This window comes from Mirounga leonina, unplaced genomic scaffold, assembly GCF_011800145.1.
Source record: "Mirounga leonina isolate KUSES-001 unplaced genomic scaffold, KU_Mleo_1.0 Mir_129, whole genome shotgun sequence".
NCBI lineage: Eukaryota > Metazoa > Chordata > Mammalia > Carnivora > Phocidae > Mirounga > Mirounga leonina.
The window spans coordinates 37644671-37672337 of record NW_023270323.1 but is presented as its reverse complement, the minus strand read 5'-3'; the positions used below and the strand labels follow the sequence as shown (position 1 = coordinate 37672337).

General features: G+C 40.4%; 1 protein-coding gene across 1 annotated transcript in view; it reads right to left on the bottom strand.

Annotated features, from left to right (window-relative positions):
- The window catches only part of NMU (neuromedin U), a 145522-nt gene that overhangs the window by 14057 nt on the left and 103798 nt on the right, over positions 1–27667 (bottom strand). Inside the window, exons 3-4 of the mRNA XM_035004941.1 lie at positions 7897–7955; positions 1006–1053 (exon numbers count right to left, since the gene is read on the bottom strand). Of these exons, the coding sequence (XP_034860832.1) occupies positions 1006–1053; positions 7897–7955 (107 nt within the window). The remainder of the gene's footprint in view (positions 1–1005; positions 1054–7896; positions 7956–27667) is intronic.

Genomic DNA, 27667 nt, shown 5'->3' with positions numbered 1-27667 from the left:
GGGGAGGGCCACGTGACCGTGGCGTGGGGAGGGCCACGTGACCGTGGCGTGGGGAGGGCCACGTGACCGTGGCGTGGCCCCTCAGCCAGACCACGTAGGGCTTACGCCCCAGGCACACCGCTGACTGCTCGGAAAGAGGCTGAGCGGAGAGCCTCTGCTGAGCCCTCCTCTCGGTCCAGGAAACTTGTGATTCGGATGAAGAAAGGCAGCCCCCGGACGCTGACTCTGCGCCACCCACACCAGGAAGTAGAGCCGCAGAGATGGCATCCCGAGGGCCCGCTTACCGTCAACGCCTCACGCTTCCACAAACAGGAGCTAGACGAACACTCCTCACTTCTCAACCCTCTCCGAACTCTTCCCTGGGGGAAGAGGAGGGAGTCCCCTGACCGATGACCGGGAGGAGGCAACCGGGCAGGCTCCGTTCAGCCCTTTCCTCCTAGGGAGCCAGCCCGCTGGCTGGCTGTTCTTGTTGGGTCTCTGCCCTGGGCCGGAAAACCTGACAGGCTGGGAGGCCTCGAATCACCCTCTAAGCCCCCCTCTAAGCCCCCGTTAAATTCTGGGAGTAGTTTTAGCAAACACACTTGGTATCCGATCGAAGGCCACATTCATAAATTGACTTTTCAGTTACAGTGATACTTGGATCTCCGTAAGTCTGACTCCATGTTTCTCTCTCTATGGGTTTCAAACTCAGTCGAGGGAGAGGATATTAGCCTCCAAATGCAACAACAGATACATTATTTTTAATCTAACACAGAACTTGATTCTGAAATTAGCATTTTCATTTCCAAAATATGTGCATATTATCTGCAAACCTATTTCCCTTAGAAAGGCCCCAGCACGACCTTACAACATAAACTCACAGCACTGATTATTACCTGCCAGTAATGTAATAATTTCTAATGTGTTCACATGTTTTAATGAGTCGATAACGTCATGACAGGTCCGGAGGGAGAAATGGAGTGACACCTACTTATGTTACTACAAAACACCTCCAACTGGAATTACCTGAGGCTGAGAATCAAGGGACAGCAAGGCCGAACAAGCGTCATCTATCTGTAGAAAATAAAAATGCCAGTTACATCTTAGAATAGAAAGAATAGCCTCAAAATTAAGGGGCACTGTTATCATGTGGTTCTTTATTACATAAATCTGATCACATCATCTAAATTAACATGATAATAGCATAAGTTCTAAATGATAAACAGCATACAGAAAAAACTCTACACAACTGCAGTCTACCAGTTCTCTAGCAAGGAGCCAGCATTAGGAAAGGGTTCTAGTTCAGTGAAGGTTTACTGGGGAATCAGTAAAGGTTTTGCCACACTCTTCACATCTGTAAGTTTTCTTTCCAGTTCAGGTTGTCTTCCGTCTATTTAGACGTGACCACTGACTAAAGATTTTCCCAGATTTATTACATCTCTACGGGTTTTTCCAACACGAATTCTCTGATGTTCAGCGAGATTGGAGGACTGGTTAAAAGTTTTCCCCACATTCATTACATTTATAAGGATTCTCTCCAATATAGATACTCTTATGTATAATAAGATCTGAGCTTTCAGAAAAGACCTTCACACATTTATTACATTTATAATGGTTCTCTGGAAAGTGAGTCCTCAGATGTTTAATAGCATTTGAGCCTTGCTTAAACTTTTTTTCAGATTCACTGCATTGATCTATTCTCTCTCCATTATAAAGGCTCTGGTAGTTGTTTTAAAATTTTTTATTTAAAGTCAATTAACATATACTATATTATTAGTTTCAGAGGTGCAATTCAGTGATTCATCAGTTGCATACAATACCCAGTGCTCACTACTTCAAGTGCCCTCCTTAATGCCCATCACCCCCTTACCTCATCCCCCTAAACCCTCCCCTCTAGCAACCTTCAGTTTGTTTCCTATGGTTAAGAGTCTCTTATGGTTTATCTCTCTCTCTGATTTCATCTTATTTTACTTTTCCTTCCCTTCCCCTCCGGGCTCTGGTATTTTTTTATGTTTGATTCCTCTGTAAAGGCCTTTCTAATTTTACTACACAGGTAAAGTTCTTCCCAATGATTGATACTCTGATACTTATTGAGCACCGATGGATGGTTAAGCATCATCCCACATTTATCAAGTTTATAGATTTCTGAATTCTTTGCTGTTGAGTAAGGCATGAGTGCCAGTTAAAGAATGTGGCAAGCCTTTAAACAATGCTAATCCTTGACTTGTTATCAGAGAACTTATACTGGAGAGAAATTTTACAAATATAAAGAATTTGGAAGCCCTTTAATCAGTGGCGAAGCCTTATTCAATATCGTGGAATTCATACTAGAGAGAAGCCTTATTAATGTAAAGAATGTGGTAAAATCTTTAAGGACTTCTCAACCCTTCTTCACCAACACAGAGTTCATACTGAGGAGAAACCTTACCAATAGAAAGAATGTGGCAAGCCTCTCACTGGAACTCACAACTGACTCACCATCATAGGTCTTATACAGGAGAGAAACATAACATGTAAAGAAAGTGGCAAAGCCTTTAACTGGAATTCAGTCATTACTCAGTATCCCCAAAGTCACACTAGATTCAAGCTCTAGAAATGTAATGAAAGAGGAAAGACCTTTGTTTTAAAAAATACCCCTCAGAAAACACCAGGGAGTGCATAAAGGAAAATAACTTTACAGATAGAAAAATTGAGAAAAGTATTTCGTGGAACATCAAATGTCAATAAATGTCAAAATTGACAGTAGAAGTCAGTCAGTCACTCTCTTCAGACATTACTTCAAGTCAGAGTATTTATTATAGGGAATATGAGTTAAATGCTTACATAATGTATTTGCTAGTATGCTTCAAAAGATAAAGGGGATGGATTTTTGGACAGGTATAATTAATTACAACATGCTTTTTTATACTGACCCTATTTGGCATTTATAACTGGCAAATTTTAATGTGCGTCTACTCTCCAATCACTTCATGAAATACCTGTATTCCTAGTGGGTGTGTGAAATCATGTGGATGATTGTGGGCGCAGCAAAGATAATGTGATGCAGCTTCTTCATTCAGTGGGACTCGTGCATATCTAATTTCCCTTTGAAGATTAACGAAAATTTAATATACAATACATGATGAAAATCTAAATGGAGATATTGTTTGTGGCTTACTTATAACATGGATGTACGTTACCATGAAATAGATGTTCAGGGACTCGCCTGTGTTTTGTAGTACTAAGGAACATTTTTAATTTTATAAATAAAATGTGATATCAAATGATCTTTATGAAAAAGGAGGTGGCAGTACAACAAAATACTGTTGTATTTTTGTTAACGGCAATAGTTAGAAGTAGGGAATATTAGCTCTTGTGGTTGAAATAAAGAAATCTTTACAGATTAAAAAAAAAAAAAGGTTTATTGAACTACAGTTGACAGCAGTTTTCAGCCTTTATCCTAAAGAGAAAAACTGAAAGACTTTGAACTGTAGTATAAGAGATTTTACATTAATCATTAAAAAACTGTGCTGCGAAGTTAAGCACTAAAGCTGGATGTCTGGAGTAGTTTATGGCATTTATTTCTTTGGTGGCCTTTTAAAATGGGACTGGGAGAAATAGTCCTGATTTCTTGTCTGTCTGGGGTGATTTAAGTTGAGTTCTGTTTATTCTTTGTTGATTAGTTTGATTTAGTTTCCATTCTTACCCTTTACTGAAGAGGGGATAATCATACTCTTTGGTCATAATTCCTCATGCTCCTTATTGATTCCAAGATGAACATGTACTATAACATACGATTCTCCAATTTAGAGAATAACGAAGGTATACAATATTATCCAAGACCAAAGGCTTAATGTCTCTTTCCTTTTTATCCTCACAGAGCCTGTCATATTCTCCATAGGTCACAAATAGTTAGGGAATTTTTTTTTAATTCCTCTTATCCCTTGTGCCCACCCACCTGCCCCTCTTCCATGCCGTACAAATCCAGAATCACGACTACAAAGACACCAACACATACGCATGCACACACATATATATGCACACAGGGCAGGAGCTATGCCATATCTGACTTGCCCAGAATCAGTGCTCAATAAATATTCTTTAAATTAAATTGAATTGAATTGGTGGAAAAATAAAAAGAGAAGTCAATTGAGAGGGGAAAGGCAAAAAGATACCTTTCTAAAGCTTTGAATTGTGACCAATGTTTTAATATATCACCCCTAAGTGTTACTTAGTTTGCATCAGTAGGGTTGGAGGAAACTGGTTCCTCGCGTTAAGGTTTTTGTGGTCCTTAGGTATCTGAAGATACCACATGATCAAAGGCAAAGCTGTCCACCTGCAGACCAGGCTGCCGGCCGAGGTGAGGTGGCCTCGTCCAAGAACAGCGAACCCTTGAATCTAAGGGCTAACTAATCAGTGCATCAATATTGTTTGAATAAAAATATCAGAATAAGAAAAAACACCAATTAATCAAATTAGGAGATAATTGCAAAGCTCTTCAGTCTTTGTTCTCTTTTCTTTAAAAGGCACAGCAACACTGCTCACCCACTTTCCATTTGGATAAGCATTTGTTCATTTTACTCAGCTGGTAGCCCTAATGGTTTTAAGTGCCCCTAATTGCTTCTGAGAACTCTGGAGAGCCCGTTGATGAATCTGTTTGAAAACGGTTAGGTTTCTGTATAAGGTCTGAAAAGGATGTGTTTCTAGTGTCTGAATAGCTCAGTCATTTTTAAAACCTCCAGCAGAAAAGTACATGTTTTAGCATCTTAATTTCTTCTTCTTCTTCTTTTTTTTTTTTTTAGATTTTATTGATTTATTTGACAGAGAGAGACAGCGAGAGGGAACACAAGCAGGGGGAGTGGGAGAGGGAGAAGCAGGCTTCCCGCTGAGCAAGGAGCCTGATGCAGGGCTCGATCCCAGGACCCTGGGATCATGACCTGAGCCAAAGGCAGCCGTTAATGACTGAGCCATCCAGGCGCCCCTAGCGTCTTAATTTCTTTAAGTATCTTTTTCTGTAAAAGAATTGATAGTGTTTTACAACAATAGTTTTTTCCCAGCTTTATCATCTAAAATATTTCTTCAAAGATTTTCTACAGAAATATAGATAATTTCAAGCTAAAATAAATGTTTCTGAATTATACATTAATGTCTGTTGTCTAAATTATTCTTCTTGTTTATATACCTCTAGCATGTATTTTGCTATACCAAGGCAGAGAACCTTATAACAGACTTTATGAATTTCTATGCCATTAGAGATTGTGTAGTGCTTGGCACTTACTATCCATCTTATCTCTTCCTTTATGTATTTTGTTAGAGGTGGCTTAGGTACACAGAATATTCTCCTCAGCTCCTAGTTCATGATCATCACTGAAATGGCTTTATTTATTTATTCTTTTATATTTCAATTTCCTACTCCTAGTTCATCCTCCCACGGGCAACTCTTCTAATTTATTTGATGAGTAGTCTCCATTTAGGTTCTTGTAAAATTTGTATTGCTATTTGGTGTGCATGTATGGTACTTTCTTACCTTTTTCACTTAACACTATACTTTGAGATCTATCCATGTTACTGGGGACATCTAGTATGCTGCTTCTAACTGCTATAGAATACTCTAAAATGTGCACCTACTCTATGTCTGTTGCCTACCCATTCCCCAGTGATAGACAGCTGGGTTTCCTCCAATTCCATTAAAAGCAAAGCTGTAATCAACCTCCTTGTATCTATCCTCCACTTATGGATCTATAGGAGGACACCTTTGAGCTACATGCCCAGGAGATGGAATGCTAGATCAAGAGGATATCCAGGTTGCTTTCCAGGTAGCTCCACCAGTTGACACTCTCACCAGCAATGAGTGAGGTTTGTACATCCCACATCCTTGCTAACACTTGCCATTATCTAGACTCCATTTTTTTGCCAGTCTAATGGGTAGAGAGTCACACTTCGTTGTTGTCTTAATTTTCATTTCATTATTACTAATAAATCTGAGCATCTTGTTAGATGCTTGTTGGCCTTTAGGTTTCTTCTTTGTAAATTGTCTGTTCTTTTTGTCTACTTTTGCCTTGGATCCCTATCTTTATCCATTTGGTTTGATGGAATATCTTAGAGATTCTAGAAATTATTCCTTTGTCAGTTATAGACACAACCAGCAACTTTCAAAGGCTCTTACTTTTTAAATGTAATCCTTTTGAAAGAAATCTTTACTTTTAATGTAATTCAATCCATCATCTTTTTGGCCTTATGATTTCTATTTGAAATTTTGTTTAAGAAGTCATTCCCTGCTCCTAGCTCACAAAGATATTTTCCTAATAGAAAAGATATATTCTATTAACTCTATAATTTACCCTTTATATTTAGATCTTTAATCAACTTGGAGCCCACTTGTTAGTTTTTTTATTGAAGAATAATTGGCATATATTAGTTTCAGGTGCACAACATAGTGATTTGATATTTACATACATTACAAAATCATCAGTGGAGTGTTAGCTTTATTTTTCTCCATACAGCGAGCCAGTTTCTCAACCTTCACTTGCCAAACAATCTCTGCTTTTCCCTCTGATTTTTAATGTTACTTTTATTGTAAGTTGTGCATTTCTGCCTTAGTTTGGGTTCTCCCAGAAACAGACCTTGAGATAGTGATGTGGATATGAGTAGATTATTAGGGAGATGATCCAAGAAGCACTGGCAGAATAGTGAAGAAGACAAACAGGGAAGAGAAGGAATCCCATAAAGTGTATGTTATCAAGCAGATTACCACCATGAGTAACTGGGATCAATCTGTCTGGGGAATTCTAGGAGCCAATGCAGAATACATCTGTTATCCCAACTGAGGGACGAAGCAGCTGAGGTATTTACCCACCGATTCCCTTGGGTCACCAACTGAGGGTTATTTTCAGTGTTGGGAGCATTTACTCTCAGGCACTTCTAGTCCACCAACACCCCACATGAGGCTTGAACTCACGACCCTGAGATCAAGAGTTGCATGCTCTACTGACTGAGCCAGCCAGGCCCCCCAAATTTTGATTTATAATGTTTTTATGTAATTTAATTCTAACTACTCTGTAATTTCCTCTTTAGCCTGGGATTATTTACCAAAATATTACTTATTTTCCAAACAGATGGGATATTGAAGTTATACTTTTGTTGTTAATTTCTCATTTTATTGCATTATGATCGGAAAACATTTAAAATGCTTCCTTTTTAACTTACTGAAATTTTCTTTGTGTCCTAACACACGGTCTATTTTTGTTTAATGTTCCAATTATACTCAAAAAAGAATGTGTATACTATTTAGTGTAGATTTTAAAAAATATTTCTAATAGACCAAACTTATTGTGTGGTTAAATCTTTGCTATATCTACTGATGTTATTTGTTTTAACTATCAGTTTTGAGAGCAGTGTATTAAAATCTCTAACTACAAATGTTCCCTGAAGTTCTATCAGTTTTAAGTAATTTTGAGTTTTTAAAAATACATACTAATAATGGCTGTATCATTTACCCTGCTATTCTTTTATCAGCATAAGACACTGAGCATAATTTAAGATCTGAGCATACTGAGATACTTAGCATAATTTAATAAAAGCATAAAATAAGGTCCCTCTTTGCTAAGATGGTTTGTTTATTTGAATTCTATTTTATCAGATATTGAGACTGCTACTCCAATTTTCTTACAGCCATATTTGCTTGCTATGTCCTTTTCCATACTTTTTGTAATTACTCTATTATTAGGGCTTATTTCTGCCATCTTACTTTACCATTTGCTATAATTGTTTTGTTTCTTTTTGTCTCTCCTTTTGTTTCAAAAGAATAATAATTCTGAATATTATGATATCAGAATGTTAGTAAAATCATAGTTGTCCCGAAACTCAATTATCTTATTTCATTTGATAATTTCAAAGAAGGTAAAGTTTCCACTAATTTGTATAAGGGCAATGCTTTACCTCACTCCACAGCTGTAGTTCTTCTTCAGGCTGTAATCCTTGAAATAATACTGGAGCACCTGAAAATAAAGTTATACGTACATGTTGTTTTTATAGTATTTTTTCTAAAGTTAACCATTTATATATAATTCAGTTTTGGATGACATTTTTCATTTTCATTGTACATCATTACCCTCCTATTTCACCTAGATATTTCAGCATTTGACTTAGTATAAGAATACATAATTATTAAATAAACCTTAATAACACTTCAAAGACATTACTCTAAGAATGAATTTCTTTTTTTTCCTACACAAAAACATGTACATGAACATGCATAGCAGCATTATCCTAAGAGCCCCAGAGTGGAAACAATCCAAATGTCTTTTATCTGAAAATAGATAAACAAAATGTGGTGCGTGCACATAATGGACTACTATTTGGCAATAAAAAGGAACGAAGTACTGATATATGCTGCATCAAAGAGGAATCTCAGACATACTATGCCAAATCAAATACGCCAGATGCAAAAGACCAAGTATTGTATGATTCCATTTATATGGAATGTCCAGAAAAGGCAAATATATAATAATAGAGACATTAGTGGTTTCCTGGAGCTGGGGTTAAGAATGGAGATTGACTGCAAATGGACATAACAGATTTTGGAGGGGTCATGCAAAATTGTATTATTGTGATAACTGCACAGTTCTTGAAGTCTACTTAAAACCCACTGAGTTGGGGCACCTGGGTGGCTCAGTCAGTTAAGTGTCCAATTCTTGGTTTCTGCTCAGGTCATGATTGAGGGGTCCTGGGATCGAGCCCTACGTCAGCCTCTGCACTCAGCATGGAAACTGCTGGAGATGATCTCTCTCTCCCTCTCCCTCTCCCTCTGCTCTTCCCCCTGCTCTTGCACTCTCCGTCTCTTTCTATCTTTTTTTTTAAGATTTTATTTATTTGAGAGAGAGAGCACAAGAGGGGGGGAGGGTCAGAGGGAGAGCTGACTCCCTCCCCAGCAGGGAGCCTGATGCGGGGCTCAATCCCAGGACTCTGGGATCATGACCTGAGCCAAAGGCAGACACTTAACCAACTGAGCCACCCAGGTGCCCCTCTCCGTCTCTTTCTAAAATAAATGAATAAAATCTTTAAACAAACCCCACTGAGTTGCATATAAAGTATATTTCAATAAAGGTCTTTAAAAAAAGAATTACTTGTTAGGCCTTTAATTACTATTGAAGTAAAATGTTAACTAGCTTACATCCTCCAAAATAATATTTTCTCCATAGATTCAATTTTCTAATTTATGCTATGTAAATTATCTCAGTAAAAACACTGTGAAAATATTTATTAATATTAAATGTAATTACTACTTATTTTCTTATATGTATACATTTATCTTCAATAAAATCAAGAAAACATCCTATAGTAAAAGACTAAATTTTTCTAAGATCTCAAATGTAGCAAAATTAAGAACAGGCTTAAAGAAAAGAACTTTTTAAAAATAATAAGATAGCACCTACTAACACCGCTTAACCAGCTAAGCCACCCAGGTGCCCCTTAATCAGACTTTTGAAGTAGCTATTATACCTATTCCCGCTTTAAGATGAGGAAACTGAAGGAAGGGAGGATGAAGTAATTTGTCTCAGGTCACCAAAATAGATACATAACACAGACTGAATTCTTTTTTTTTTTTTAAGATTTTATTTATTTATTTGAGAGAGAGAGAATGAGAGAGAGCACATGAGAGGGGGGAGGGTCAGAGGGAGAAGCAGACTCCCTGCCGAGCAGGGAGCCTGATGTGGGACTCGAACCAGGGACTCGAACCAGGGACTCCAGGATCATGACCTGAGCCAAAGGCAGTCGCTTAACCAACTGAACCACCCAGGCGCCCCCAACACAGACTGATTTCAAACTAGGTCTGGCAGACTCCAAATCCTGACAGATTTTTTCCCTAATGTTGCCACTTTTCAGTCAAGTCTTGCCTTGAGTTCACACAAATTTATACTATTATTTAAGTTCTAATAATATTAGTGGTTATCAGCTACATTTTCTGTGGCACCAAGTGTTAGAAGTAACTTACAGGACTCATGTGGTCCATAATAGAGAGTTGATTTATCTCAGAACCTAACTGTATCCCCTTTCATAGGACAGCTGTTCAAGGTGGGTAAACTTCTCAATTACATATTTCTCACCATAGCAACATACAAACGTGTATCTCAAAGTTTCTGTTGTCTGGTGGACATTACTCTGAGCTGATTCTGTTTTCAAGAAGGGATAAATCGGCGATTTTCAACTTCTCATATAAAGCACCTGGTGGATCTTACTAAATGAGATTCTAATCCAGTCAGTCAGGGAAAAGCCCAAGAGTCTGCACGTCTAGCAAGCTCCCTGATGCTGATGCTGCTGGTCCATGGATAACACTGAATATCCAGAGCGATAGAGTACTGCATTGTAGAAAGAAACCGAGGATGCCTCTTTATTCAACAGAACTAAGCAGCGCCAACAAACATTCTGGGTCTAAGCTTCTCTTTAACAAGTCTGAACGTTTCCTAAAGGGGGGTATGAATGTTGTCATGAAAACAGTCTAAAAGGCCATTGGCCCTTTCCTCACAACTTGGACGCGCACAGCTTGTCTACAGTTACTTTAAATAATAGGAAGGTGAGAGAAAGAGGAATGGAGGGCGAGAGCAGGAGTTGACTGAAAAGAACAGAACCAGAGCCAACAACTGATGCAAAGGGGAAAACACAGAGATTTCCTCTCTTTGGATTCAGTCTTCACCAGCATGTACACTGATTTCTCCATTCACTCTACCGCTGTTCTGTTTGGCAGGGTGTTCCCATGTAAAGAATACAATTTTATATTCTTTCTATGCCTGCCTGTCTCCCACCCTCCTACCTCCACAGTGCCTCACCAGCAACCGTGAGCTTGCCTCCATCCGTGCCCCCATGCCTGCCTGGGCCACACAGAAATTGCCATTGTATCTAACTTAGTCCCAAGCACTTATATAATCAAAAAGGGGTACTTGGTGGCTCTTACACAACACATGTAAACGTAGTCTCAGGGTAAAAAGGTTAGAGGAGCCAACATTTTTAAATGCTTTTAACTTTAGAAACCCACTAATATCCTAGTACCAAACCCAAACCTTAAGGGGAATTATTTTTCTTTCCTTTGTGTATCTGTTAACCCAAGTTGATGTGATTCCCGCCCCCCACCCAAAATACCCTAGATGTGAGCTTTATATTGTGAAATAGCAGTACTAGATACTTTCTCAAATATAATCAGAAACATTGCCCTTATCTTCTAGATCATGAAAACGGCACTGTTTTTGATCAGTTTTGAGATATTTATACGTATGTACTATCTAGTGAAGTGAAACCTTTAGTCTTATATTGTACAGTATAACTAACTAATGCAAATAATATGGGTAAACAACTTTTATATCTGTAAATACACCATCTGTAAGAGAAAGAAAAAATGACCTTTTTATTGGGGTACAACTGACATGCAACATTATATTAGTTTCAGGTGCACAACATAATGATCCTAAATTTGTATATATTGTGAAATGATCATCACAAAAAGTCTAGTTAACATCCATCACCATACATAGTTACAGATTTTTCCTGTGATGAGAACTTTTAAGATTTACTCTTAGCAGCTTTCAAATATACCATATAGTCACCATGCTATACATTACATGCCCATGGCTTATCTATTTCATAACTGGAAGTTTATACCTTTTGACTCCCTTTTCCCATTTTACACACCCTCACCTCCCACCTCTGTGAACCACCCATCTGTTCTCTGTATTCACATGCTTGGCTTGACTTGGTTTTGTTGGGGTTTTTTGTTTTCGTTTTTGTAGATTCCACATATAAGTCAGATCATATAGTATTTGTCTTTCTCTGAAAAACAGACTTTAAAAGTGGTGCTAATTTTCTTTTCTCATTGCTAGCACTTAAATAGTGTAGGGTTTGAAAGTGAGAAATTGTCCCTGCTGACTGAATTTTAAAAATTATTCAATGAGTAGGGTCTGAGTAGGAAAAAAACACTTTTTTTTTTTAAGATTTTATTTATTTATCAAAGAGAGAGAGAGCATGAGCAGGGGGAGGCTTCCACACTGAGCAAAGAGCCTGATGCGGGACTTGATCCCAGGACCCTGAGATCACGACCTGAGCTGAAGGCAGACACTTAACCGACTGAGCCACCCAGGTGTCCCGAAAAAAACACTTCTTAATTTAGTCTCGGGCATTTTGATCACTTACTATCACAAGCCAAATCAAGGCCTGTTGCAATTATCCAAAATGTGCCCTCTTTTAGGAAATTTCCTTCTTTATTTTGATAATGTTCTCTGAAGAGTAAACCATTTCCATCCACCAAACCTGTGGCTGGCTCTTCATCTTCTCATTGCTATTTCATGTTCTGCTAACTCGTTTTGCCGAGGATGCTCCACTTACTGGCACTGTTTTATTTTCCTCTGGCTTTGTGACATATGTTTTGCTGTTTTTTAGATACATCCAGTTGCATCCTGCATAATGATTAATCTTGGTAGAGTATCTCCCATGTTTGGTTATATATGTCATGCTTCCCCTCCAGTACCATTTTTAGGGACTCAGGACTAGGGAACATCACACTATATGTCTCCCCTCTTCCCTTTCCCCTCACATCTTTAGAGAGATAAGATTAGGTTTTTTTAATATCAAGAGCAGGTCTACAGGGGGAAAAGATACAAAATGGTAGTCTAGGGGTCTCTGTGTAGTGAAAAAGGCATCTTGTCCCTTCGCTTGAGAAATATTGGGGATATATATGAGATGATTGGTCAGCCAGCAGACATGCTCTTTTTTGAAATAAAACCCAAGACTTGTCTTTTTTAGAAAGCAGCCTGAAAATTCCCCTGCCTCCCAAAAAAGCACTTATCTCCAACTGATGCAAATATCACTCTAAGCATATAACATGTAACATGCTTGGCAAGTACATTTGCTTTACGGAGAAAAAGACACCTTTAAAACTATAATTATCTGCTTCCTTAATAAGGTAGGTAAAGACTGCCATCCTAATTCTACCAATAACAAATTTAAAACAGAAAAATATTAACATTACTTTGCATAAGTTATGCTGTATCTAACTGCTGGCTATGTGATGGAGAAGGTTTAGGTCTAGCTAACTTCTTTTTTTTTTTTTTTAAAGATTTTATTTATTTTATTTGAGACAGAGAGAATGAGAGACAGAGAGCATGAGAGGGAGGAGGGTCAGAGGGAGAAGCAGACTCCCTGCCGAGCAGGGAGTCCAATGCGGGACTCGATCCTGGGACTCCAAGATCATGACCTGAGCTGAAGGCAGTCGCCCAACCAACTGAGCCACCCAGGCGCCCGCTAGCTAACTTCTGACTGCTTAGATTCCATAGCCAAATGACCTCATTTTTCAAGCAGGAGAGCACCCCCCCCCACCCCCTTCTCCAATGCCCCAGGAAAGGGGGGGAGAAAAAAACAATGAAAAGACAGCAATAAAAATAAATACATTGGAAAAGAAGACTAGCTTCAGTTTCTCCACCTCTAATTGAAGGCTGGCCTGCATGCTCTGAAAGGTCCCGCAGTTACGGAGTCAAGTCCCCAGTGTTCTGAACAATGATGAGATGGTCTGCCCACCTCTGCCTCACTGACAGGAGAGCAGAAGGAAGCTAAGAGAAACTGCTGTGGAGTTGGAAAATTCGTGGTCTTAGCAGGGTACTGGTTGGCCCTGGAGGGGACTCTGGGTTCAGAGGTGGGAGGTAAAGGATGGATCCCTCAAGTACCTGGAAACATAACCTCTAGGGAATAGGGAAGGGATATCCCCATTGGAACATGCTGGGCTCGGCTCTACCTTGTCTTCCAACCTTCTGACATCCCTCCGTGATCTCGCTTCTGCTTTTCCCACTTCTTTCCTCTAAGCCAAGCACAGGAAGTCTCTATTTTATCAAATCACATCTGCCTTCACTGGCTTTAGCTGTGGCACGGACTGAAAGCCGGGCTTGCTCACTTGCCCCTCCAACTCTATGATTAAAAAAAAAAAAAAGTCTCCATTTTTCTTGATCTGGTGCGTCAAAACCTGAAAGGAACAGAGCCCACCATGTCCCCTTCTAAACGGCTAGAAGGGGCCTGTCAGGGTTATCTGGACGGAACAGGAGCTCACTCACTAAAGAAGATGCGCCCTCTCCAAGTTACCTGGCATCAGCAGGTGAAGTATCAAACTCTCGTTTTACTTTAGCCATCAATCCCTCTAGTAATTGCAACGAAAGGGAACGCATTTTAATTTTCACTATTTTTTTTAAAAGATAGATTTATTTATTCATTTATTTGACAGAGACACAGCGAGAGAGGGAAAACCTTCTCGACCTTCTTCAGCAGATAACTGCATTTCCCTAAATGATCTCAGACCTTACGCACCGAGCTGGTGCTGAGAGCTGGGGATGAACGAGTGAGCAGGACAGAGGTGCTTCGACAGAGGTGGAGGCATGCACAGTCGGTGGGGCACAGAAAGCTTTCCCGAGCGGGTGAAGAAGGGGTGTCCCAGGCAGAGGGAGAGGGAGAAGCAGACTCCCCGCCGAGCAGGGCGCCCGATGCGGGGCTCGATCCCAGGACCCCGGGATCATGACCTGAGCCGAAGGCAAGCACTCAATGACTGAGCCACCCAGGCGCCCCTAATTTTCACTATGTTAATTTATGGAAGTTTTCACGGCCACGGGCCAGGGACATCCCGAGTGTGAGGGAGCCCTCCAAGTTTCCGCCCACCGCAGGCTGCCCGGGGCCTGGGGATTTCGGCCGGGCAGGGACTGCGCTCCAGCCGGGCCACTCGCGCCTGCGCCGCTCGCCGGTCGTCAAAGGCGAGGAGCTGGGGAGCCCCCCAGCACGAGGGGAAGGAGAGAACCAGAAGCCAACAGAAGAGGCGGGAAAGGGAGGGAAGAGAGCGCGGCGGGCGGCCAGGGGAAAGGCGCAAGAAGCGGCGGGCGCGGGGCGGGACGGTGGCGCGGGAGCCCGGGAGGCGCGCGGGGCCCGCTTACCTAGGCAGGGGCCCGCGCAGCCCGCGAGCAGCAGCAGCAGCAGCAGCAGGGGCCGGGGCGCGGCGGCCACCTGTCCGGGGGCCCGCGCGGGGCGGCGGTTGGCTGCTCCTGGCATCTCGGCGCTGGCGGGCGGCTCGGGGCTCGGACTCTGCGCTGCGCGGGCCACCACTCCACGCGGGGGGCCTGGCAGTGCCTCTGTGTCCCGGGCGCGCCGCTCGCTGACCTCCCCGCGCGCCGCCAACTTTTAAATCTCGCGGACACGTGGGCTGGGGCGGCGCGGTCCCCTCGCGCGTCACCTCGCAGCCCACCGCCCCCGGCCTCCGTCGCGTCACTCGCGACCCGCTGCCCGCCCCCGCCCCCTCCCCCCCCCGCAGCGGGATCCGCCCCCGCTCATAGTTCTGACTCAGGGCACCGCGCGTTTTCTTTCTGCCCGCCCTTGGGGCTCTGGGATGAGCAGGGCAACAAAACAGTGCAGGTCCGTTCGCTTCTTGGCAAGGATTTGATTGGGAGCCGAGGAGGATGGCAAACCAGGACGTCCGGAGAGGCTGGGATCGGGGGTTTTTAAGGTTGGCGGTGGCGACGCTCTCTCGTTTCCCACGTCTGCCTGGGACGCCCCTTCTTCACCCGCTCGGGAAAGCTTTCTGTGCCCACCGACTGTGCATGCCTCCACCTCTGTCGAAGCACCTCTGTCCTGCTCACTCGTTCATCCCCAGCTCTCAGCACCAGCTCGGTGCATAAGGTCTGAGATCATTTAGGGAAATGCAGTTATCTGTTGAAGAAGGTCGAGAAGAAAGGATTGCTGAGATTTGACCACACATACATTTCCAATAGGTCTGGAAGGTCTCTGGCTGTCCTATGGATTTCCAAGTCCAAGGTTACTCTTTTTTCTATGCGTTTCTCCTGCTGTCACTCCCTGGCCGTTGCCTGTTGATTTCTAGGGTGATCTGAGTTCTGCTATCCTCCTCCATACTTTCCTTCACTTCCTGAGTGGAAATGTCCAGGAAGCAGCCTCTTCCAGGAACACTGGCTGATACTGTTTTAATTTCCTTCTACAGAAAGAAGGAAGACTGATCTCATTTGACTTCCTTTCGAAAGGAACACAGAGGAAAGGGTAGAAAGGATGTACATTAACATCTCTTAAGGGACATCTTCCCATGCTATTTAATTTAACACTCATGGCATCTCTGGGATGTAAAAGTATTATGACTCTCATTTGATGATGCTTGGAGATATTAAACTGTCTGCCCAATGATACCAGCCTGTGAGGGAGGCCCTTCTGTGAAGACGTTTCTTTTCTAAGTAGGAGATTTTAACGCATTAGATATGCACTGTACAACCCACTATAGGCAAAGCATGGCCTTAAAGACTAGAACATTTAGTAACAGGAGGAACTTCCCTAAAGAAAATTAGAACTTGGTGAAGGACCCCAAATCCATACTCAAATAGCGGTATTACAAGGCAGATTGGGATAGTGCTCTGTCAGAAATGGAGTGAGGGGCGTCTGGGTGGCTCAGTTGGTTGAGCGACTGCCTTCGGCTCAGGTCATGATCCCAGGGTCCTGGGATCGAGTCCCACCTTAGGCTCCCCTCGCTCTGCGGTGAGCCTGCTTCTCCCTCTGCCTCTGCCTGCTTGTGCTCTCTCTCTCTCTGTGTGTCAAATAAATAAATAAAATCTTAAAAAAAAAAAAAAGAAAAGAAAGAAATGGAGTGAGGAAAGCATGTAATCCTGACAGGTAATGTGAAAAAAATAATCACTACCTTTTTTAAGTTCTTTATATTCATGCAGCATGCGAGCAAGTCATGGTTCCGAATCATGGTTCCAAATCAAGTATGGATGAGAGTAGATTTGATTCAAGATTGCTTATGTTTTGATTTATTCCCAAAGTAGTAAAAAGGTAGTGCAAAGGATGTCAGTGGGTGGAGGTGGCTCTGATTCCCCACTGCCTTCTTTAGGTTTCCTGGAAGTGCACTGAAGCAGCCTGTGGGGAGTCTGGTGTCAGTGAGAACAGAGAACCCTGAAAATAGTGGCCTCAATGCTTTTTACACCCCTAATAGGTCTGCAAAAGGAACAACTCATGCATTACAAGTGTTTTTCTGCATGAACCTGGCAGCTCTGAATGTCCCTGTACATGTCCCTCCGTGCACATGCACAGGAGTTTTCAGAGGTGTATACTTAGACGTAGAGGTATCATGGGAGAAAATCTGGTTAAACTCCACTTTAAATTGTTTTCCAGTATGTTATACCAATTTACACTCCACCAGCAGTGCATGAAATTTCCTTACAAAAAGCTTTGCCAGTCTGGTGGGTGTGGCATCTCATTATGGATTTAATTTATAGTTTCCAGCATTAATGAGGGTGAGTGTCTTTCCACAAATGTATTGGCCATCACTGTTTTCTCTTCAGTGCAATACGTATTTGTTACTTGTCCTCATTGGGTTGTTAGGTTTTTGGTGTTTTTTTTTTTTTTTTTTTTATTACCCATTATAGGAATGCTTTCTGGAACTTTTATTGGTTAAATGTTTGGCAAATATCTTCTCCTTATTTATGGCTTATCCTCTACTCTCTGTATATGAGTTATTTTTGAAAAAATGTCTAAGACAAGATGTGCAGACTAATGGTCATGCCGTTATGTGGCTTGGAGGATAAGAGGTGACAGATGGGAGAATGAGGGAAGATAGGCACTTTATTTATCCAGGAGCAAAGACTGGGGATTCCACAATTGACTAAATGAAATGAAGCTGATGCCATAGGTCCCCTTTGTCTGAAGAAGTTAGATCTCAGAATCTCTGCAGGGGAGACTTAACAATTCAGTTACAAACATTCCAATCTGTACCTAGAAGTTCCCATTCATTTAAACTGAGCTATCCTAGCATACTGAGTAGTATAGCATCTAAAACACTCTTACTTACTGTGTTCAAGACTGAAAGTTTGACCCTGGGTACCATGCTGATTCCTCTCACCCATTATCTCGTGCATTCTTGATTGCAAATGGGCAACTGAACTTTGCTTTCTGCCTACAACCTGTAAGAATGAAGGTTCAGTTTGATCATGGACCCACAGATTAACAAGACCTGCTAGCCTGTGATAGGGATGTCCAGAAGAGTCGTCATGGAGGGTGTTAGGGAAGGGTTGAATGTCAGACAATGAAAGAGCCAGCAATAGAGACAAATCCAGTGAAGCAGTAGTTGGCAAAAGCAAAGTCTAGTAATAGGTAAAGAGACCCAGCTTTAGGAACTGAGAATCGGGGCAAGATCTAGAAGCTTTATAAGCTCTAGGCAAGATAGTCATGCAATCCTTCAAATATTAATTGAGCACCTTCTAGGCTCCCTTTTAGAAGCTTGGGATCCAGCAGTGACCAAATCAGTTAAAGTCTCTGCCTTTATGAAGTTGACAGATTTTCAAGGAGATAAAGATAATAATATGGTAAAACAAAACAATTTCAGATAGTAGTAAATACTATAAAGAAATTAAAACAGGATAATGCAATAATAGGTGACTGGGAATTGAGGGAAAGATACTTGAGACAGGTTTATTTAGCCTTGCTTCTCTGAGGAGATGCTATGGGAGGCCTTAAAGATGAGAAGAAACCAGTCATGGGAAGAATTGTGAAAGAAGAGCCCCAGGTGAAGGGAGCATCAGGTACAAAGGCCCTGAGGCAGAAACAAGCCGGAGAGGTTAAAGAAGCAGGAGTAACTGGCACAGAGTGAGTGGGGTGTGGGAAGCTGAGGTCTGAGAAGTAGACAGGGTCAGATCCTCATCACTGAAGACTCTTGGAGCCCATGGCAAGGAGTTTGAGTTTTTCTCTAAGTAAAATAGAAAGCCTTTAGAGGATTTTGAGTAACGAAGTGAGGTGATGTGATTTTACATTTGAAAAAGATCACTCTAGCTTCAATGGTGAGCAGGTTCTTGAGGACCCTAGTAAATGCAGGCAGGGTGACCAGGTGGGAGGACATTGCAGAAGTCCACAGCAGAGCCATATAAAGGGATGAAGGACTGATACTTGCTACAACCTGGATGAACCTTGAAAATGTTTTGCTAAGTCAAAGAAGCCAGTCACAAAAAGCTACATATTGTATGAGGCAAGAAAAAAGATGAGTGGTTTCCAGGGCCTGGGGAGAGACAGGAGTGGTAGCTAATAAGTAAGGGGTTTCCTTTCAGGGTGATGAAAATGTTCTGGAATTAGACAACAGTGACGGCTTTACAATCTTGTAAATACTAAAAACCATTGAATTCCATACCTTAAGAGGCTACATTTTACGGTATGTGAATTATACCTCAATTTTCTTTCTTTCTTTTTTTTTAAAGATTTTATTTATTTATTTGAGACAGAGAGAATGAGAGAGACAGAGAGCACATGAGAGTGGGGAGGGTCAGAGGGGAAGCAGACTCCCTGCCGAGCAGGGAGCCCGATGCGGGACTCGATCCCGGGACTCCAGGATCATGACCTGAGCCGAAGGCAGTTGCTCAACCAACTGAGCCACCCAGGCGCCCTATACCTCAATTTTCAAAGAAGAAAGAAGTCCAGGTCAGATACGATGATGGTACCTGTTGGACTAGATGGTGGCAGTCGTTGCTAAAAATTTAGCACAGGGAAATTTTACCTGTTTTTGGCATGAAATAACCAAAATTCGCTATTTAATTCCTGGATGTTCTTGGCAACTCTAAGCTCCTCCTCTCCCACTTGGTGAAGACATTAACCTAAGCCATGTTTGCATCAATGACTATGCTATAGGCACTAGCTTTGATTTTTTTCAGGTCAGGAAATACTTCATTCCCCCCAGATAGAGAACCTTTGCCTTTTTGGTCACTTTGATATAACTGTTAACTATGAATATGGTCATCATCTAAAACATGGGAAGTGGATACTATTTGTGAAATAATGATAACTTGAATGCTTTATAGGATGTTCATTCATTCATTCATTCATTCAGTGAGCATTTATTAAGCCAGTGTCAGCTGTAAGAGTTTACACTCACAAAATGCTGAAAAGTCTGTGTCCTGTTTTGTCTTCTCTAAGACCACCTGTCATCCATCTTCTTTACTTCCTGTTACTTACCGCCTATACTCATGTAGGATGAATCTTTTAGAAATACCAACCTAATATCAAATTCAAAATGTAGAGAAAAGTTTTTGCTTAAGAGTTTCTAATATCTAAGAGTCAAAGCTCTACGGAGGTTATGGAAGTTGACAGGCCAAAATTCGCAGAGCACCTGGCTGACTCAGTTGGTAGAGCATGTGACTCTTTTTCTTTTTTAGTTTTTTTTTAAAGATTTTATTTATGTATTTGACACAGAGAGAGCACAAGGAAGGAGAGCAGCAGGCAGAGGGAGAGGGAGAAGCAGACTCCCTGCTGAGCAGGGAGCCCGATGCGGGGCTCGATCCCAGGACCCTGGGATCATGACCTGAGCCAAAGGCAGCAGCTTAACCAACTGAGCCACCCAGACGTCCCGAGCATGTGACTCTTGATCTCAGGTTGGTGAGTTCAAGCCCCATTTTGGGCGTTAGAGCTTACTTAAAAATAAATAAATAAAAATTATTAAAAAGTAAATAAATAAGGGAACCTGGGTGGCTCAGTCGGTTGGGCATCTGACTCTTGATTTCAGTGCAGGTCTCAATCTCTGGGTCATGAGTTCGGGCCCTGCGTTGGGCTCCACACTGGGCATATAGCCCACTTAAAAGAAAAAGAAAAAAGTAAATAGATAGTTTACTAAATTTTTTTTAAATTAATAAATAAAACAGCCAATGACTCCAAAGACCCAATTTAGCCTATGGTCTTCAAGTAGGATTCAGGGTAGAAGCCAGTTGTGGAGCTACAGAGCTGAGGCTCAAGAGGAGATGGTCATTTGCAGCAGGAAAATGACCAAGTGACTGTGGATCTATTTGGTTCAGAAGATGGGTATTTATTATTTCGTGACAAGGATACCTTTCAGCTCCCTCCACAAACATCTTTGGCATCTGGATGAAATTCCCATTTTATAACTGAGTTTGCCTTCTCTTTGAGCACTAATATTGAATAAGTTTTATGGTAACTCCAATAATCCTAATTATTCCTTTTCCCATCTATCTCTTCAAACTATGTAGATATCAGCCTCTCTGCTTCCAGGAAAATCTCTTGACTCAGAAGGACTTTTGGATAGACCATATTGTACTGAGAAATCACTCCAGGAGAAACTCCTCTAGAAGACAACAGAAGAACAATGAATACAAAAAAATGGAGGACTGACCAGAGACCAAATATATCTACATTTCTTAAGACTTTCTGTTGTAGGATAATTAGCTGCCTTGATAATGACACAGCAGCTCATATAATTGTAAGGAATACAACATCTTTTACAAGAGAAGGAAGCTTTTTAAAATCTTCTCTAATTACTTGATAAAATTAATTTAATTTTTTGATAAAATTCATTTTAAACAGTTTCAGAAATAATAAGCAACCTTATTATAAGTCCTTCCCCTTAAAGGTGTTTTCCAAAGCACATAGTGACTGATACGGACTTACGGCCAATAAAAAATATTTGTATGTCCAAGAGACATTCTTGCTAATGTTTTGGGGTTTTATTATTTTAAAAACGTTTTTTTTGTTTTTGTTTTTGTTTTTTGCAAAAGGAACTAGGTTTCATCTCTTCAACCTCTTGAGATCAGGAGGCAGTGTGGGTGGAAATATTGTCTATGAATTCTCCCAGCATAGTCCAGGGAAGGTTAACATGCAGACTGCAAGCAGCCCAGGTTTATCTCAAAGACTTTAGAGATAAATTCCTTTCGAGAAAAGTAATAAGAGAATTTTTTAAAAAGCTAAAGTCAATAACTTTTTGCAGTTACATCAATGCCCACAGGGCTAGATTTTTCACATGATAGATGTTCTGAGGGCAAAGCCATTACAGAAAAGCAGCTAATTTGTCACTGCTAATTTGAAACATGATGATAAAAAAATTTTAATCAGTTGAAGGCAGAATCTCTTCTTTGTTCCTTAAATTGCAATTAAAATATTAATACATACTAATGAGAGATTTATTAGATTTTCTTGACGTATTTATGAATCACACCAGGGCAAAGCTGGCAGAAAAACAAACACTTCCAGACGTATGAGGCTTTACAAAACCAGAACCGACAAATGATAGCTATAAAAATAAAAGGGCAAAAAAAAAAAACTTTATTATTTCTACACAGTAAACTGTAAAACCATTTTTTAATCACTAGATGGTTTTCAATCTATTTAAAAATGAATTAAAATGTTATTATATTTTCTAAAGATACCTGGTACTTATGAAAAAATACATCATTTCCTTACATAGACATGTTCAAATAATAAATCTTATTGCTTGTCAAAGGTAATTGAAAGAAAGAACGAGAAGAAAATGGTATAATTTGATCTTTCTAAAAAATGTTAAAATAATCAAAAGAGACCTGGAGTAAGTTTCTGAATATAAAAATAAGTGACATTTCAGTTAGTCTCATAAAAGGAGTTATCACTACTCATTTTTATCTTTAGTGTCTCAAATAATTTTAGCTCTGATTTTTTTTTAAAGATTTTATTTATTTATGAGAGAGAGAGAGCATATGAGAGGGGGGAGGGTCAGAGGGAGAAGCAGACTCCCTGCCAAGCAGGGACTCGATCCGGAGACTCCAGGATCATGACCTGAGCCGAAGGCAGTCACTTAACCAACTGAGCCACCCAGGCGCCCTTAGCTCTGATTTTTTAAATGGACCATGCAGATATGAAATGCTGCCAGTTGTATATATGTATGTCATACTGCTCTAAATTAAATACTAGTTGATATTATTTTAAGAAGTTTCTGAAAAGAATAAAATCAGCTAACACCGCATCTTTGTTCATTCGTCATCAAATCCCTTTCTCTCAAAAATGAATCACAGGTCCTTTTCCTATGTTTTCACCCATTAGTATGATTTCAGATATAAGCTACTTTCAATCTTACTGAGTTTCAACCCTAAGAGTTTTTAAACAGCTGAAGGGAAAGAGCAGAAATAGACAAGATAATGTATTTACTTCTTAGAGAAAACTGCAAAATAAAGTGAAAGCAATCACTGCCTTAACTGAGTAGGTTTCTAAGCAGGTCACCCTGGTATTCTCTGTCATGACATCTATATGTTTAATGTCTATTGCTCCAATTGCCAACAGTTGATTTGTGGCAATTGTCATTGGTCAATCAAAATCAACCCAAACTTCTTTTTCTCACCCTTCTATTTGTATTTTCATTCTCTTAAAAATATATCAAGGGAATTGCCTCCAACTCCTGACCTATCCCACCATATCATCAATTCTATACTGGACAAAACATTGGAGGTGGATAAGATGCTGTCTAATTGATAAGTCTTCCTTCTCTGATCACTTGATAATAAATATCATACTTCTTCCTCTCAGCACTTCCTACCTCCTTTACACAGCTTGGCTGTTTCTCCTTAGCACTTACTACCATACTACCGCCTGGACCATACTAGATAACTGGGTCAATATAGTTGTTGTTTTGTTTATTATCAGTCTCCCATTATGGGAGAGAGAACTCCAAGTCAGGATTTTAATCTCCTTTATCGTTTTAAAAAGACTTTAGGGACACCTGGGTGTCTCGGGTAAGCATCCGACTCTTTCTTTTTTCTTTTTAAAGATTTTATTTATTTATTTGACAGAGCGAGAGACAGCGAGAGAGGGAACACAAGCAGGGGGAGTGGGAGAGGGAGAAGCAGGCTTCCCGCCGAGCAGGGAGCCCGATGCGATGTGGGACTCAATCCCAGGACCCTGGGATCATGACCTGAGCCGAAGGCAGACGCTTAACGATTGAGCCACCCAGGTGCCCCAGCCTCTGATTCTTGATCTCAGTTCAGGTCTGATCTGAGAGTCATGAGTTTAAGCTCCATATTGGGCATGGAGCTTACTTGAAAAAAAAAAAAAAAAACGCTTATTTTATATTCACTTTCTTATTCTATTGTCTCTAGTTCTTGGTGTTAAGAGTGCTTGGCACATAGTGGGCACTAAAAATATATATATAAATGAATAAGGAAAAGAATCTAATTTATAAAACTTTTATTTATAATATTATACAATCTTTAAGCGTATATCTGCTCTATAAATGGTGATACACCCTTAAATCATCTGGGAATAATGAAGAGGTCTTTCACTGTGTAAAACATCGCTTAGAATCTTCCTGGGTTCTATTTCCTATTCTGTTTGGGAGACTTCAGAACCTGGATTTTTTTTTTTAAGTCAGTAAACATATGGTAGAAAATAAAAATAAATGTAGAGATCTCGTTTGGCACTGGGATTATCTAACCAGGAGAGCAAGAATTCTTGGAGGCAGTATGACCTCAGGATTGAGAACCAGAGCAGTGGAGCTGGACAAACTGGCTTTGAGTCATGGCTACGCCACTTGCTAGCTGGAAGACCTGGGATGATAACTGACCTTTGGAAGGTCCAGTTTTTACTATTCATAAGAGTGTATAATTTTTTGCCCGCACAACATCCCTTCCTTTAGAAGACCAGCCCCTCCCTCTTCTGTAAGAATCTCATACCATTCAAGGGGCAATCCCTGGATTGGCAAATGCTCTCTTTTTCTCTGGGAGTCTGACATATAAGGACCATGGAGCTACATGAAGACAGGCTCTCTTAGAATGATACCAAGTTGTGATGAGAAATGGAGAGAGAAAAAAAGAGAGAAGAGATAGAAAATTGTTATATGTGCTGACATTCAGTCATGCCTGAAGACAGGTTCATCCTTTGCAGTTCAGACTGAGGCAAATTGAAATTTTCCATTTTATTTAAGTTGGGTTTCTAAAAATTTCAATAGTGACTGGCACAAAATAAGTGTACCATAAGTTTTACTGTGTTGGTGATGATGAACAAACAGAGGAGGAAGAGACATCTTCGAAGAGAAGAGAGGGTTTTGAAAACTTCTAAAGTTTTGCTCCATTTTAAAAAAATTTCACAATGAGGGGTGGCAATGTCGAGAATAGGAAGAACAGACATTAAAAAAAGGAGAATTCGTTTTCTTCCATGAAACTTTCAAGACCTAGACCCACCAATTCTTCAGGAATGCAGAAGGAGATGGGACAAACTACTACAATGGTCTTTTACCATCCAGACTTCTCAATAAACACACAACTCAGGCCCCATAATTTTTTTAAACTTCCTATTTTGAAATAATTATAGATTCACAAGAAGGTTTTATGAAAAAGTATACAGACAGGTCCTATGTGTCCTTTATTTAGTTTTCCCCAAAGGCAACATCTTGCATAACTATAGGACAATATTAAAATCAGGAAAGTGACATTAATACTGTCCTTAAGGACTTATTTAGATATTCCCAGTTTTACATGTACTTGTGTGTGTGTGTTTGTAGTTTATGCAATTTTATCAAATGCATAAATTCTTTTAAGATTTTACTTATTTATTTGACAGAGAGAGACACAGCGAGAGAGGGAACACAAGCAGGGGGAGTGGGGGAGGGAGAGGCTTCCTGTGGAGCAGGGAGCCCCGATGTGGGGCTCGATCCCAGGACCCTGGGATCATGACCTGAGCCAAAGGCAGACACTCAGCGACTGAGCCACCCAGGCGCCCCTCAAATGCATAAATTCTTATAACCACCACCAGAATCAAGACAGGACAATTCCATCACCACAAGGCTCCCTATACTACCATTGTATAGTCAAACCCAGCCCCCCGCCCGTCCTCATTCTTAATCCTAACAACCATTTGCTCTCCCTCTGTACTGTTATTTTAAACATGGTATGTAAGTGGAATCGAATAGTATGTTACCTTTGGAGAAAAGCTTTTTAAAAACTAAATAATTCTCCTGAGATCCTTCCAAGTTGTAGCATTAGTTTGCTCCTTTTATTATATTCTATTTAACCATTCAACTGTTGAAGGGCATCCAGTTTTTGGTTATTCTGAATAAAGCTGCTATGAACATTTATGTACAAGTTTTTGTGTTGACATAACTTTTCACTTCTCTGGGATAAATGCCCAAGAATGCAGTTGCTGGGTCATATGGTAAGTGCTTATTTGAGTTTTATAAGAGATTGACAAACTATTTTCTAGAATGGCTGTACCATATTACTTCCCCATCAGCAGAGGGTGATAGTTTCTCAGTATCCTTTCTAGCATTTGGTGTTATCATTATGTTTTATTTTAGCTATTCTGATGGTGAATAGTGATATCTTCTTGTGGTTTTAATGTGCAATTCCCTAAGAGCTTTTGATGTTGGGTATCCTTTCATTTGCCTATTTGCCATCTGTATGTCCTCTTCAATGAAATGTATGTTCATTTCTTTTGCCTGTTTTCTAATAAATTTTTTTACTGTTGGGTTGTAAGTGTTTTTTATATATTTGAGATACAGGGTCTTATGTTGAATATGTGATTCACAAATATTTTCTTTCAGTCTGTAGCTTGGCTTCTCAGCCTCTTCACAAGATCCTTCACAGAGCATAAGTTTTAATTAAAAAAAAAAAATTTAAGTAAACTCTACACCACAGGTGGGGCTAAACTCACAACCCCGAGATCAAGAGTTGCATGCTCCACTGACTATCCCAGCCAGTTGCCCCACAAAAGTTTTAATTTTGATGAGGTCCAATTTATCACATTTTTTCCTTTTATGGATCATGCTTTTGGTGTCACATATGGAAGAAAGTTTTTCACCTACTCTAGGTTCTGAATGTTTTCTTCTATGCTTTTTCCTAAAAGTTTTGTAGTTTTATGTTTTATATTTAAGTCTGTGATTAAGTTTAAGTTAAATTTTACATAAGGTATAAGGTTTAAGTCAAGGTTTTGTCCAATTTCATGGATGGATGGATGTTCAATTGCTCCTGCACCATTTTTTGAAAAGGCTCTCATAAACTTTTTTTTTTTAATTTTTAAAAAGATTTTATTTACTTGTTTGAGATAGAGAAAGTGAGCATGAGCTTGGGAGGAGGGAGACAGAGGGAGAGGGAGACGCAGACTCCCAGCTGAGCATAGCCCGATACTGGGATCATGACCTGAGCTGAAGGAAGATGCTTAACCGACTGAGCCACCCAGGCACCCAACTCTCGTAAACTTTTAAAAACATTAAGTTACCTATGAATGTGTTTTCATCCTTTTAGTATTATTTTCAAAGCTACTTAGAAAGTAGGATAAGCACTTTTATTCAAAAGTCACTTTCGGATAATCTTGTTTGTGTTGATTTGATTTTACTGTAGCCTCTGAAAGTCATTTTTGTTGACAGATCAATTGCATCTCATTACATTTCAGGAAAAGGAACAGCAGTGGCCCAGTCCCTCCCCCCACCCTCGCCCCACAGGAGCACACGTAGAAAAGCGATGACCTTTTCCAAACCAGGAAAAATTGCTGCTTGTAAAAGTAACACCCAAACCTCAAGGTTCCCATCATTTAACATAGTTTCTTCTTCCTCAGCAAAACCTGGCATTTACATGGGGAGTTAATGAAATTGCAGAAAGATCAATGCTTCAAGTGCTACATGGAAACTATTTTCAAAAAGCCCATGTATGGAGTAAGTCAGCTTACAATAAGAGATCAAGACATATGCTGGGACATGACTTCATTTTCAAGAGAACAGACTCCGTTGAGAACCTGAAAATGTCAAAGGAAAGACCTATACGTTCATTCCTTCTATTAGGAAAGTGAATATGGGCCTGTGTATGGGATAATTCAGTATCTTTTCCCCTGACACTAACACAAAGACCTTTGCAATCCTCAGGAAGTTTCAGCAGGTGTGTACGCCCTAGAGAAAGAAATGAATCCCTCAGCAGACAGG